This window comes from Anoplopoma fimbria, chromosome 1, assembly GCF_027596085.1.
Source record: "Anoplopoma fimbria isolate UVic2021 breed Golden Eagle Sablefish chromosome 1, Afim_UVic_2022, whole genome shotgun sequence".
Classification (NCBI taxonomy): Eukaryota; Metazoa; Chordata; class Actinopteri; order Perciformes; family Anoplopomatidae; genus Anoplopoma; species Anoplopoma fimbria.
In genome coordinates, this window is record NC_072449.1 from 24,480,751 (window position 1) to 24,496,216 (window position 15,466).

Here is a 15,466-nt window from a genome sequence, read left to right on the forward strand (position 1 = left end):
CTCTGTTTGAATGCAGTTGGTCATAAAATCTGCCTCACCTCTGGCTTCCTGAAAAGTCTCACATCATATATGATTGCTATTGTTGCAATAATACATTTATCTGTGTACTAATGAACTTGCTAGTCATCAGATGTTCTTTTTTTGTTTTATCTATGTCATTTGAATTGTTATTTGAGGGCAGCTCTACGGTAAAACCTTTAACTTCACTGAGTAGCCACAAAAATCCACAGCTTAATTTCCTTCTGCTGTAGCACCATAACTTCATTGTTGTTAAGTCGTTTGAGGACACACATATTTATAAATAATCTATTTTGGAATTAAATGAATACATAAAAAAAACAATCATAGCAATTTAGACATTATTTCTTGTGAACAAACTGAGAGAATGTAATAAAAATGCTAGGTTTCAATAGTTTTCTGCCACCATCTACAGGCCCAGGGTGTGCCGAGTCAATATTTCTATAGAAGTACTGCATTCAATACATGACAATCCCACAAGTGACGTACACAAGTTATCGCTCTGGGAACATCAAATAAAGCAGGATGGGCAGGGCAGCTCTCAACACTTCATTGTGACTGTTTTGGAAGCAATTTCTAACAATGACATTTCTTCCATTCTTTTCTTATTAATCTACAGTACCCAGAGAAAAAAATGGGGAACGAATCTTTTTGGTTCAGCTCTGAGTTAACCCTCGACACATTTGTAATTCCACCTGGAGGAAAGTATCCCATTTTTTTATTCGGTATTGCGATTTATTTCTTCAGCATTTTTTGCAACCTGACCTTGTTGAGTTTGATCATTCTGAAGAGGAACCTTCACAAGCCCATGTATTTCATTCTGTTTAGTCTTCCTCTCAATGACTTGATAGGCATAACTGCAATGTTACCAAAAGTGCTTTCAGACATTGTTACAGAGACAAACAAGGTTTACTATCATCTCTGTGTTTTACAAGCGTTCTTGCTCCACATGTATGGTGGAGGCATTTTGTTTATTCTTGCAGCAATGTCTTTTGATCGTTATGCTGCCATCTGCATGCCGCTACGCTACAGCTCTGTCATGACCCCCAGAGTTGTCGTTTGTATTATCTCTCTAGTTTGGGGCCTTGACTTTGTCTTGATTGTATCATTGTTCTCTTTACAGACAAGGCTTCCCAGGTGTAAATCTGTCATTATGAATGTGTTCTGTGACAACCCATCTCTTCTGAAGCTAACGTGCGGAAACACGACGGTCAATAATATCATAGGATTATTTAACACGGCTGTTATGCAGGCTGTTAGTGTGTCTATTCAGGCATTCTCCTATGTGAAGATTCTGATTGCATGTGTGGTTACAAGGAGGTCTGATGCAAAAACAAAAGCTGTCAACACGTGTGTTGCACAGTTGCTCATATTAATCATATTTGAGATTACGGGAACTTTTACAATTTTATCCCACAGGTTTCAAAATGTCTCAGCTGACTTGCAAAAGATAATGGGCATGCTGATATTTCTTGTACCTCCGCTTCTGAATCCAATTGTTTATGGGCTTTATACAAGTGAAATACGAAACACTCTTCTGACAGTCTTAAAAAACAGAGTGTCAGTCTAAATTTTTGACACAAGTGGGCTAACAGCGCAATTCATGACACTATTATCTACGGTTCTTTCTTTGGAAACCCTGCTTCCGTGTTGAAATGACGTTTCTAACCGTAGGACAGGAAGTTTTATTTTTGATGATGTATTTTTTCTTCAATACAGTGAAACTGGTCAAAATAGGCTCCACACCTTTTAAAAACCTGTCAATGATACAGAGACAAGCTTTAAGAGTGTTGGAATTGGAGTACATCGGCATTGTATGTGATAATACTAAGACTGATGAAAATATGTGAATCTTTCTGCAAATACACAAATATGCTACTTGACTTTTTCTTGTTGTTACAAATTTGAAAAATAAAAGATTTTATTGCGATATTTACTTCTATTTCTTTATTGCTGTGTACAGCACTTTGTGTTGTCTAAGAACGATGGAGATATTAGTTTTTACACTGCCCATTAAACAGGAAATAGTTCATTCATCATACACATAATTTTCATTCAAAGCCTTTTGTAAATCTGTCTCAGACATTTAGCCTGTTCTTTACTTGTTCTTATCATGTTCACATTTGATTGTTCATCTAAATATTGTTTGCTCTAAAGAAGTGTTCACATTTGTATTTACTCATAATGCACTCCATATGTCTGCAAATCATTTTACATCCATTAATCACACTAATTATTGCAGAGTCCAAAATATACAATAGATGTACAGATGTTTGCTGTGTGGTCCATTAATAAAACCAAACAATACTAAAACATATTTTTTACATGATTTAATGAAAAAAAAAAAAATGTGGAAATTGTGTGGAACTGGAATATGACATGTGATGTGATATTTTCTGAGACTGCATGTGCTTTGTTAATATAGAACAATTACGTTTTAAAATTTGAATCTATTTTGAATGTTCTTGACAAAAAGGAATAAAAGTAAATTCGGCAACAAATCTGACTGTGTTGAGACTCCTAGTCTATTATTTTAATAATTGAGAACACGGATTTAAAGATGGAAGAAACAGATGTAATAAACATAGTTTAACAATACAATGTTTTCTTTATTTGCAATCTTTCTCTAATTCCTTTGGCAAACTGAACCATTTTGTCACCAGCAAATACTGTAAATGAAGTGATGATCGAAACAGTATTCAATGAGAGACATTTCTTTCTAAATAACAATAGGCCTACATATATACTAATCCAGTGGCGTTGCAAGGTCATTTTGCTTGGGCTTAAGCACCGTATTTTTTTATTTGTAGCTCTGAATATCATTTTAAAAGTAACGCTGTGAAAATAATTATTTGTAGGACTCAGCAAGAGTAATGTCAGTGCTACTAAGAGATTTAATGGCAGGAAAGTCAGTGTCACTATTCGAGGTCAGGAATACCCTATATCATAACGTTTCTTTTTGCATTTTTATGCAATTAAAATGTTTCATCAGCAAAATGACTAAAGCTAAGACAACCTTTATTTATTTTGGTAAAGTCAGGGGGCCATGAAGATTTCAGCCCATGTCTGATCTCCTGCTTTACACGAGGAAAGTCCTGAAAAGCAACGAGGGCTTTTGTGTCAATGGTTGTCACTATGGCCAGATGCTCCACAACTAAGGAGTAAAAATGTAATCAGTCCATGAAGTCCAGGTAGAATGGTGTGGTTATTGTGAAAAATAACATATTTCCATTGTCATGTCTTGCTCTGCACCCTGTGTATTGAGATATGCTTGTATTTCCTTTAGCCGGCATGTCAGGATGGGCTCTCATTCACTAGAAGACTGTGAGGTGAAAGCTCCTGAAGTAGTAAATGAAATGCAGAATACCACTGACTTGTGGTATGCCACGACTTACTACAATCAGGTGTCAAACAGCTTACATGTAGCTCCTGTATCAATATCACTGGTGTCGGTATTAAGATGAAATGTATGGTGTAGTTAGGGAAAAAGACGACTAGGGCATCCACAAGAGCTCTCAGCAGTGAGGTGAATGCTGTACGGCACGCCTCTAATCATATTCTTTCTTAATTGTTGTAGGCCCAACTTGGATGCAGCAAGGCAGCAATACTACTTAACAAACCTTTAGCATGTGGCCAGGCCCAGGAAGCTCTACAGTTGTTACCCATACTAGGCAGTACACAGACCTCTTCTCAACCTGACAGTCTCAAGTTTTACTAAGGAAAAAAATAACGGTTGTCTTCCTTGTTACTTTTGTAGGAAGGAACCTGCATCCATCAGCACTGAGCAGTGTGTCCCTGCAATTTTTCAAAGGAGCACAACAGTCTTCTAACTCCATCCAGCCTTACTTGTTTGTCCCCTTTTTAGCTGCTCCCCCATCAGGATCTTTCCGTCCTACTGCAAAGTCTCACAGGAAGAAGATGCAAAGGTGTTACCTGAATTTTCTGACAATTTACTAAAAAAACAGTAAAGTTGCTTCTGTAGTCTGTAGCCTATGCAAAACATTCTGTGCATACTGTAGATCTTCAAGGTACAACATAGAGTGAAGCATAGAATGTAAAGCATTACCTATCCTGCAAAGTAGCTGACAACAGTTCAACGGACAACATTGAAATGCAAACATTTCCTGATATCCCCATCCTCTCTGATCATTTCTGCCCTGCATTATTTATTTGTTTTACCCAAATAGCAGTATGATGATGTGTAAAGGTACATAAGTCCTGGAATCCAGAGATACACAACTTAAAGTGTTTCCTCCCTTCTTCTATGCAGTCAAATCTTCCCTACTTAAGGCACCTGCCGATCTTGAATGCCACATTGTGGAAGTATGCATATTTTTGGTCAAAGCTCAAAAACTATTTGGTTTGTTATATCAAGTTCCAAAATTGAAGGTATGGAAAAATAATTTTGGAAAAAGACAAATACTTTTTAGAATTTGGCATATTTGTAATTTTGGCATATGGCAAACCTAAAAAAGAGCAGATGTTAGATACATTATGACTAAGGAGGCTAAGGATTTACTTTATTCATGTTTCAAAATCAACAAGTATAAACTCCAAATATATATTACATGTATGCACATTTTACATGTGGCAGGGGACATGTGATTACAAATGTGATACCATTAATTATGTTGCAGAGATAACTATGTTGTTTGAACTTTTCATTATGTCTTTAATATTTAGCAAATTGGAACCACGTGTTTGAAACCACATTGCATGATCAACATTTTTCTCTCATGATGTCTGTTTGTTCTCAACAATTGCGTCACCGGATTTAGCTCCAACCTCAGGAGTCATCTTTGTGTTTACAGCAATGGCAATAAATAACAGAGTCTTTTTCATTGTGCCGCACGGCACAGTGCAGACGAGGATAAGAGAACATACTGCAACAGGTATAATCCAGCAGTACATTTGAATCAATGCATAGCACTTAATTCAAAGTTGCTTGTTAGGAGTGTTTCAGGTGAGAGTTTTTCAAGCGTCATAAAGACAGTATAATTATGTATAAAAATGCATCTTATATGGACTTACTTACACTGGTACCATTGGACTTATCTGCTACAAATATGTATCCAGTGTTTGTATTGGGCACACTCACCTATCTTATTATTGTCTTTTGCAACCTGTTGGTAGTGGCAACTATTGCTTTGAGTAAAAAGCTACACAAGCCCATGTTTATCCTCCTGTTCAACTTGCCCATTAGTGACATGGTGGGCGCCACAGCTTTTTTCCCTCATCTTCTTTTCAGCATTGTGACACAGAACAGAGTGATTTCCCATTCTGCATGTATTACTCAGGCTTTTCTGATTCATTTCTATGGTACAGGAAACTTGCTGATCTTGAGTGCCATGGCCTACGACAGATACATCGCTATATGTTGTCCTTTGAGGTATAATGCTATCATGAGTCCAAAGAATTTAATCAGACTTATAATTTTAATATGGTTTATAAATTTCTCGATGATAGTCACTTTGATTTTGTTGCTTGGACGGTTTAAAATTTGCAGGACAAACATAGTAGATTTGTACTGTAACAATCCATCATTATTGAAACTGGTCTGTGAGGACCCCAGAATAAACAACTACTATGGGATAATTTCTATAGTCTTACTCCAGGGTGGACCACTGTCAATAATAATATACACGTATGCACAGATTTTGCGTACATGTGTCATGACCAATCAAACTGATGCCAGGACAAAAGCCTTTCAGACATGTGGTACACATTTAGTTGTTTTTTTAATCTTACAAATTAATACTGCCTTCACACTCATAGCTCATCGCATTCCGAATGCATCCCCGTACATTAGAAGGGTTCTTGGTGTATCAATCTTATTATTTCCACCTCTCTTGGACCCGATTATTTATGGACTGAAAACAAGAGAACTGAAGCAGGGTATAGTAATGTTCCTTAAAAGACATATTTTTTCAACCAAGTTGTAACCAGTTTTCTATTGTTATTAGACATGATTAGAGGAGTCATGTACAAGGTAGACATTGCGTTATATATTATGTCACCTAAACAAACTCTGATTTCAGAATCCACTTTAAATGAAGGCTCCACTAACAACAATATGCCATGTATTACTGCACTATGGAGAAGTTACACATCTCTATGCTTGATGATTATTTGTCTTATGAATACGTTGTGCATTTCCCTATATCATTTTCATGTGAATGTTCGTATGTGTTTATCAGCAGTTCTCAGGTTACAGATCAACAGCCTGGGTCATTTCTCATCCTAAGGTTGACACTTTTGTAGTAGTTTTAATAAAAGTGGAAGGAAAATTACATCAGCTGCGCACAACAGACTGAATCACAGATCATTTCAAAACTGCTGAAATATATGATGAAATATGTTTAATTGAAAGTTACAAAGTCTCAAAAACAAAAGCAAACATATCTCACGGCAGGTACGAATGCACTTGAACTGACAAAATACGTGGAGTGAAAATGTATTGAAATGGAAAAATAAATATTTTGCTCTGTTTGTGCAAATGTTGCATCAAATTAATTCAGTAGCCGATGTGAAACTTGTGTGCATGTCTCAATGTATGTACTATGCGGACTATAAGGTTGATGAGGAAAACAAAACAATATGATTCTTATTGTGGTCAGGGTTTCCTTGACATGCAATAAAAGTATGTGTTAACAAATGGCATTGTGTTTAACATGACTCTAAATGGTGCTTCTTGACCGATAAGCATTTTTTAAATCCCACAACTGTAAGCACAAACATACAATTAATCATAACCAACTGTCAAGAAGCAAACACTTTAAATCCATTACTTACTCTTTATTGAAATCATCCTCTTTTTTTTCTGCAGTTTATTTATCTCTGCAGTGAATATCCTCATAGTCTCTAAATTATAGATTTGATTAATTTCCTATAATAAAATGAAATGTAGAAAATCACCAGTGTTTCTCAGATTAATTTATTTTATTTTAAGTTGAGAGTTTCATTTTGGTACACATTTCTCATTTGATATAAAATCATTAATGTGCTGTAGTAATGTTTTTATATTGGAAAGGATATGCATACTGGGAAAGGAAAAAAATATATAAAGAGGTTATGGGGAGATCAAAATACACTTGATTTGTATGGTAAATTGGACAGATCAGAAAATGTATGAATAGAAATGTATTGAAAGAAGGAAACATTGTATCTAGTACATCGTTATATAAAGAAAGAATTATAAGTTTGCTGGATCTCTGTAGCGCTCCGACACACTGGGCAGGAATATATCTAAACGTTCAGGATACCTTTCATCTGTATGTTAAAGGGAGAAAAAGAGTCACTTGTTCATGCATAGCACTTAATCATTCATCAGAGGAAAAAATACCATTTCTCTAAGCATGTTTAAAGGGATATTCCAGTGATTTGTTTTACACTTCCATAAAGTTTGAAGACTCAGAAGAGACAGCTTAAAAAATAAAAGACTAATCAGAATTTAAGTCGTTAGTACGGGTCTAAACTGTATCTTATCTGACACTACCACTGATGGGCGCCATACTTTTATATTATGTAATTGAGTTAAACCCTGCAGTGAGATTGTGCTAAACGCCACATACCAAGACTCATTTTTATTTTATCATCATTATTTTTTACACTTGCCTACTACTAGTTTTTACAAAACTAACGGCACTGCTTCAAAAACAACAGCCTCATCATTCATTTCAACTAGACAATTACTTTGACATGGCAGGGAACAATTATATCTCTACAACAGGTATTGAAAGCACTGTGATTATTAAAAAAAAAGGCATAAGTTAAAATTTTAATTAAGTTATATCATGGCGTCACATCCCTGAACAAGGTCACTAAAGATAATGTGAACCAACAATGGGAAAAAGAGCTGGACACTGAAATAACTGACACAAAGACATGTGCCTAAATGCCTGGGAAACACAGTCGCCCTGCACATACTCCCGGACCTGGAGAGACTTCTGTTGGAAAAACTTGATATGCTATTTTTATCACTCCCAAACAGAAGTCCAAACAAACTCAGCTATGTTGCTGGAGGGAAAGTGGCAAAATCATGGTTGACTATGCTCACATTTTCTGGTCCTGTCCCTCTATTCAGAATTTCTGGAGGGATGTAGTAACAATCCAAACAATAATCAGTTGATAAGTAAAGATGATACCTACCTCCTAAATATCATGCTAGAAGCAAGTAAAAAGGCCATTACAAAAATACTGGCTTAAAAAAAACATTAAAATATATAACACATAAACATAACATACTCCAAAAATAATTGGATAAATTCCTGTACTTATTTAGCCAACAAAGCAGATCTTTTATAATTATTGTAATGTATCATGTGCAACATTTTATTTTAAATTAGGCAAATTTGCCTATCTATACTGATATTCCCATGACCTCATATTTGTTAGCTTTCTGTTTCTTATTTGCATGTTGCTCACTGTTCTTATAACGTAAAACATTTTAATAAATAAAACAGTTTTTTTTTATAATAAAGGCCATTCAATCTGAATGCCATAATTGGAGTTGAAACCTGTGTCTTTATTTTTTTTCATTGTAAGAGAAAGCATTGACCTGTCTTATGTGCAGCCACTTCTTACAATACAGAAATAAAGAGTAGTTTAGAAATGTCAGAATATATTTTAAAAAAAATCCTTCCGCTGGGCGGAAACCAAGGTCACCTTTGTTGTTTAACATACCTGTATGGATGATGCCTCTACCATCCTAGGTTCAAAAACATGATATATAAAATAAATCAGAAAACATATACAATTCACTTTAATTAGTTTTGTTAACAATAAAAAATATTTTTTATAAACGTCTCTGAGTCAAACGAATCATTTTGACTTTTTATTAATGTGTGGGTGGTAGCAGGGTAACTACGGTAATACTAATGTAATATTCTTCCAAAGCCCCTTGTGAGCCATGCTTAAGTCTTTGCCATAACAATCTGAAGATACACTTTATGGTAAACCAGGAGACTCTAGGGAGCTGTCTGGTGTTCAACAGAAATCCCTCATATAAAGCTGCTTATCCCTCTGAACAGCTTACCAGTTGGTCATTGTTGTCAGTACTGGACAGTGATGATGCAGCACATGTTTCATATGTACTGTTTTCTGTCTGTCCTCTCTGTGTGTTTTGTTCCTGGATTTTAAGTGCACAGCTGTACATCCAAAATACTACAAATTGTTATTTATGTAAAGTAGCATATATTATATATGTTTCATATAGACTGAAATTGAAGAGGCGTGGACTTGTTCGGGCTTTAATTTGGTAAGTTCTGTCCTTAGCAAAGATCATTTACAACTTGCTAATTATTATGCAAATACAACTGGAATTTTCACACTGTTTTACAACATTATCTCTGTATAGATTTCTTGTGTTATTATGTCTCTTATAATCTTGCCAAATGTATGTTGAGTATGAAATAGCTATGCCACTTAATAATGAAATATTGTTTAAAATGTTTTAGGAAGGAAGAGCATCAAGATGGAAAACTTGTACAACACATCGTCTGTTGTGGTGCTAAATCGCTTCAACCACTCATCTGAAAATGTCTATCCTGCATTTCTATTTGCATCTCTGAGCTACATGATCATACTTTTCTGCAACCTTCTTCTAATGCTCACTATTGTACTGAACAAATCTCTGCATCAGCCCATGTATCTTATTCTGCTGAACCTACCCATCAACGACCTAATAGGCTCCTCAGCCTTCTTCATACAGATCATCAATGACCTACTGACAAACAGAAAGACAATGCAATACTCAGCTTGTGTTGCCCAAGCTTTCTTTATCCACATCTATGCAGCAGGTACGGTATTGATTCTGACTGCTATGGCATATGATAGATACATTGCCATATGTTGGCCTTTGAAATATAACACTGTTATGACTTATGCTAACATTATGAGAATAATCACAGTTGTGTGGATGAGTTGTATAGTTATGATAAGTGTGCTTTTTTTTCTGCTTTTGCGTTTACCCCGCTGTCGATCTGAATTGACACACCCTTACTGTGATAATCCATCTTTGCTGACTCTGGTCTGTGCCGACACAACCATCAACAACATTTATGGGCTTCTTTTAGTTGCTATTTCACAAGTGATAGGTAATGGGATGATTTTGTACACATATCTCCAGATACTTGTTGCATGCTTCACATCCAAACGATCTGACACAAAAGCCAAAGCTCTGCAGACGTGCGCGACACATCTGACAGTTTTTCTCCTTTTGGAGTGTATGGGTCTTTTCACCATAATTTCGTACAGAATACAAAACATATCCCTACATTTAAGGAGGTTCATGGGGGTATCAACTTTAATTTTCCCACCGACATTGAATCCGATCATCTATGGACTGAAAACAAAAGAAATTCGAGAAAAAGTAGTGCACTTTTTTAGGTATAAAGTCTTTCCATCTTAAGTATAAGGCAAGCTATAACTTCTTTCAGTTCTGACACTGACTATTGTATTTGTTTCGCTACCTTATGAATACATTCTTTGTTACTAAATCCTTTTCTTCCCACCAAAAAATCTGTAAATTTGCCTTTAATGTTCATGTAAAGTTCAAGTTTCTGACAAAAAATTATGCATTTGATCATGATGTCTGTTTGTTCTCAACAATTGCGTCACCGGATTTAGCTCCAACCCCAGGAGTCATCTTTGTGTTTACAGCAATGGCAATAAATAACAGAGTCTTTTTCATTGTGCCGCACGGCACAGTGCAGACGAGGATAAGAGAACATACTGCAACAGGTATAATCCAGCAGTACATTTGAATCAATGCATAGCACTTAATTCAAAGTTGCTTGTTAGGAGTGTTTCAGGTGAGAGTTTTTCAAGCGTCATAAAGACAGTATAATTATGTATAAAAATGCATCTTATATGGACTTACTTACACTGGTACCATTGGACTTATCTGCTACAAATATGTATCCAGTGTTTGTATTGGGCACACTCACCTATCTTATTATTGTCTTTTGCAACCTGTTGGTAGTGGCAACTATTGCTTTGAGTAAAAAGCTACACAAGCCCATGTTTATCCTCCTGTTCAACTTGCCCATTAGTGACATGGTGGGCGCCACAGCTTTTTTCCCTCATCTTCTTTTCAGCATTGTGACACAGAACAGAGTGATTTCCCATTCTGCATGTATTACTCAGGCTTTTCTGATTCATTTCTATGGTACAGGAAACTTGCTGATCTTGAGTGCCATGGCCTACGACAGATACATCGCTATATGTTGTCCTTTGAGGTATAATGCTATCATGAGTCCAAAGAATTTAATCAGACTTATAATTTTAATATGGTTTATAAATTTCTCAATGATAGTCACTTTGATTTTGTTGCTTGGACGGTTTAAAATTTGCAGGACAAACATAGTAGATTTGTACTGTAACAATCCATCATTATTGAAACTGGTCTGTGAGGACCCCAGAATAAACAACTACTATGGGATAATTTCTATAGTCTTACTCCAGGGCGGACCACTGTCAATAATAATATACACGTATGCACAGATTTTGCGTACATGTGTCATGACCAATCAAACTGATGCCAGGACAAAAGCCTTTCAGACATGTGGTACACATTTAGTTGTTTTTTTAATCTTACAAATTAATACTGCCTTCACACTCATAGCTCATCGCATTCCGAATGCATCCCCGTACATTAGAAGGGTTCTTGGTGTATCAATCTTATTATTTCCACCTCTCTTGGACCCGATTATTTATGGACTGAAAACAAGAGAACTGAAGCAGGGTATAGTAATGTTCCTTAAAAGACATATTTTTTCAACCAAGTTGTAACCAGTTTTCTATTGTTATTAGACATGATTAGAGGAGTCATGTACAAGGTAGACATTGCGTTATATATTATGTCGCCTAAACAAACTCTGATTTCAGAATCCACTTTAAATGAAGGCTCCACTAACAACAATATGCCATGTATTACTGCACTATGGAGAAGTTACACATCTCTATGCTTGATGATTATTTGTCTTATGAATACGTTGTGCATTTCCCTATATCATTTTCATGTGAATGTTCGTATGTGTTTATCAGCAGTTCTCAGGTTACAGATCAACAGCCTGGGTCATTTCTCATCCTAAGGTTGACACTTTTGTAGTAGTTTTAATAAAAGTGGAAGGAAAATTACATCAGCTGCGCACAACAGACTGAATCACAGATCATTTCAAAACTGCTGAAATATATGATGAAATATGTTTAATTGAAAGTTACAAAGTCTCAAAAACAAAAGCAAACATATCTCACGGCAGGTACGAATGCACTTGAACTGACAAAATACGTGGAGTGAAAATGTATTGAAATGGAAAAATAAATATTTTGCTCTGTTTGTGCAAATGTTGCATCAAATTAATTCAGTAGCCGATGTGAAACTTGTGTGCATGTCTCAATGTATGTACTATGCGGACTATAAGGTTGATGAGGAAAACAAAACAATATGATTCTTATTGTGGTCAGGGTTTCCTTGACATGCAATAAAAGTATGTGTTAACAAATGGCATTGTGTTTAACATGACTCTAAATGGTGCTTCTTGACCGATAAGCATTTTTTAAATCCCACAACTGTAAGCACAAACATACAATTAATCATAACCAACTGTCAAGAAGCAAACACTTTAAATCCATTACTTACTCTTTATTGAAATCATCCTCCTCTTTTTTCTGCAGTTTATTTATCTCTGCAGTGAATATCCTCATAGTCTCTAAATTATAGATTTGATTAATTTCCTATAATAAAATGAAATGTAGAAAATCACCAGTGTTTCTCAGATTAATTTATTTTATTTTAAGTTGAGAGTTTCATTTTGGTACACATTTCTCATTTGATATAAAATCATTAATGTGCTGTAGTAATGTTTTTATATTGGAAAGGATATGCATACTGGGAAAGGAAAAAAATATATAAGAGGTTATGGGGAGATCAAAATACACTTGATTTGTATGGTAAATTGGACAGATCAGAAAATGTATGAATAGAAATGTATTGAAAGAAGGAAACATTGTATCTAGTACATCGTTATATAAAGAAAGAATTATAAGTTTGCTGGATCTCTGTAGCGCTCCGACACACTGGGCAGGAATATATCTAAACGTTCAGGATACCTTTCATCTGTATGTTAAAGGGAGAAAAAGAGTCACTTGTTCATGCATAGCACTTAATCATTCATCAGAGGAAAAAATACCATTTCTCTAAGCATGTTTAAAGGGATATTCCAGTGATTTGTTTTACACTTCCATAAAGTTTGAAGACTCAGAAGAGACAGCTTAAAAAATAAAAGACTAATCAGAATTTAAGTCGTTAGTACGGGTCTAAACTGTATCTTATCTGACACTACCACTGATGGGCGCCATACTTTTATATTATGTAATTGAGTTAAACCCTGCAGTGAGATTGTGCTAAACGCCACATACCAAGACTCATTTTTATTTTATCATCATTATTTTTTACACTTGCCTACTACTAGTTTTTACAAAACTAACGGCACTGCTTCAAAAACAACAGCCTCATCATTCATTTCAACTAGACAATTACTTTGACATGGCAGGGAACAATTATATCTCTACAACAGGTATTGAAAGCACTGTGATTATTAAAAAAAAAGGCATAAGTTAAAATTTTAATTAAGTTATATCATGGCGTCACATCCCTGAACAAGGTCACTAAAGATAATGTGAACCAACAATGGGAAAAAGAGCTGGACACTGAAATAACTGACACAAAGACATGTGCCTAAATGCCTGGGAAACACAGTCGCCCTGCACATACTCCCGGACCTGGAGAGACTTCTGTTGGAAAAACTTGATATGCTATTTTTATCACTCCCAAACAGAAGTCCAAACAAACTCAGCTATGTTGCTGGAGGGAAAGTGGCAAAATCATGGTTGACTATGCTCACATTTTCTGGTCCTGTCCCTCTATTCAGAATTTCTGGAGGGATGTAGTAACAATCCAAACAATAATCAGTTGATAAGTAAAGATGATACCTACCTCCTAAATATCATGCTAGAAGCAAGTAAAAAGGCCATTACAAAAATACTGGCTTAAAAAAAACATTAAAATATATAACACATAAACATAACATACTCCAAAAATAATTGGATAAATTCCTGTACTTATTTAGCCAACAAAGCAGATCTTTTATAATTATTGTAATGTATCATGTGCAACATTTTATTTTAAATTAGGCAAATTTGCCTATCTATACTGATATTCCCATGACCTCATATTTGTTAGCTTTCTGTTTCTTATTTGCATGTTGCTCACTGTTCTTATAACGTAAAACATTTTAATAAATAAAACAGTTTTTTTTTTTTTTTTTATATAATAAAGGCCATTCAATCTGAATGCCATAATTGGAGTTGAAACCTGTGTCTTTATTTTTTTTCATTGTAAGAGAAAGCATTGACCTGTCTTATGTGCAGCCACTTCTTACAATACAGAAATAAAGAGTAGTTTAGAAATGTCAGAATATATTTTTAAAAAAATCCTTCCGCTGGGCGGAAACCAAGGTCACCTTTGTTGTTTAACATACCTGTATGGATGATGCCTCTACCATCCTAGGTTCAAAAACATGATATATAAAATAAATCAGAAAACATATACAATTCACTTTAATTAGTTTTGTTAACAATAAAAAATATTTTTTATAAACGTCTCTGAGTCAAACGAATCATTTTGACTTTTTATTAATGTGTGGGTGGTAGCAGGGTAACTACGGTCAGGGGCGCCGCTTTTTGGGCCCCATGAAAAGAATCTTTTCCAAGGGCCCCCAACACAGCGGACTGAACCATTTTACGTAAATAGAGGGGGAAGGGGGGGCCCTGGGGGTTGAGCTTCCAAAACAAATAAAGGAATTGTACCACATGGAAAATAAAACATGTGTGATAATGTTACTTAATAACTTAGTGTCATTATTTTTTCTGTATTATAATTTCATCATCATTAGGGGCCCTTCCATCATGGGCCCCTAGAATCCGCTCCTTTACCCCCCTGCTGACTAAATACTAATGTAATATTCTTCCAAAGTGTGAGCCATGCTTAAGTCATAACAATCTGAAGATACACTTTATGGTAAACCAGGAGACTCTAGGGAGCTGTCTGGTGTTCAACAGAAATCCCTCATTTTATATAAAGCTGCTTATCCCTCTGAACAGCTTACCAGTTGGTCATTGTTGTCAGTACTGGACAGTGATGATGCAGCACATGTTTCATATGTACTGTTTTCTGTCTGTCCTCTCTGTGTGTTTTGTTCCTGGATTTTAAGTGCACAGCTGTACATCCAAAATACTACAAATTGTTATTTATGTAAAGTAGCATATATTATATATGTTTCATATAGACTGAAATTGAAGAGGTGTGGACTTGTTCGGGCTTTAATTTGGTAAGTTCTGTCCTTAGCAAAGATCATTTACAACTTGCTAATTATTATGCAAATACAAC

The 15,466-nt window shown here is 35.4% G+C and overlaps 4 protein-coding genes across 4 annotated transcripts; all 4 read left to right on the forward strand.

The window, feature by feature from the left end:
• Positions 1-652: 652 nt before the first annotated feature.
• Positions 653-1,588, forward strand: or71aq2 (odorant receptor, family 71, subfamily AQ, member 2). The gene has a single exon (XM_054606355.1). The coding sequence runs from the start codon at positions 653-655 to the stop codon at positions 1,586-1,588; it is 936 nt and encodes a 311-aa protein (XP_054462330.1).
• A 3,430-nt stretch (positions 1,589-5,018) lies between these two features.
• On the forward strand, positions 5,019-5,960 carry LOC129097487 (putative gustatory receptor clone PTE03). The gene has a single exon (XM_054606366.1). The coding sequence runs from the start codon at positions 5,019-5,021 to the stop codon at positions 5,958-5,960; it is 942 nt and encodes a 313-aa protein (XP_054462341.1).
• Positions 5,961-9,490: 3,530 nt separating this feature from the next.
• LOC129095849 (olfactory receptor 52B2-like) lies at positions 9,491-10,426 on the forward strand. Its single transcript, XM_054604434.1, has one exon. It carries the CDS (start codon positions 9,491-9,493, stop codon positions 10,424-10,426), a length of 936 nt encoding a protein of 311 aa, XP_054460409.1.
• Positions 10,427-10,866: 440 nt separating this feature from the next.
• On the forward strand, positions 10,867-11,808 carry LOC129097496 (putative gustatory receptor clone PTE03). The gene has a single exon (XM_054606378.1). The coding sequence runs from the start codon at positions 10,867-10,869 to the stop codon at positions 11,806-11,808; it is 942 nt and encodes a 313-aa protein (XP_054462353.1).
• Positions 11,809-15,466: the final 3,658 nt, after the last annotated feature.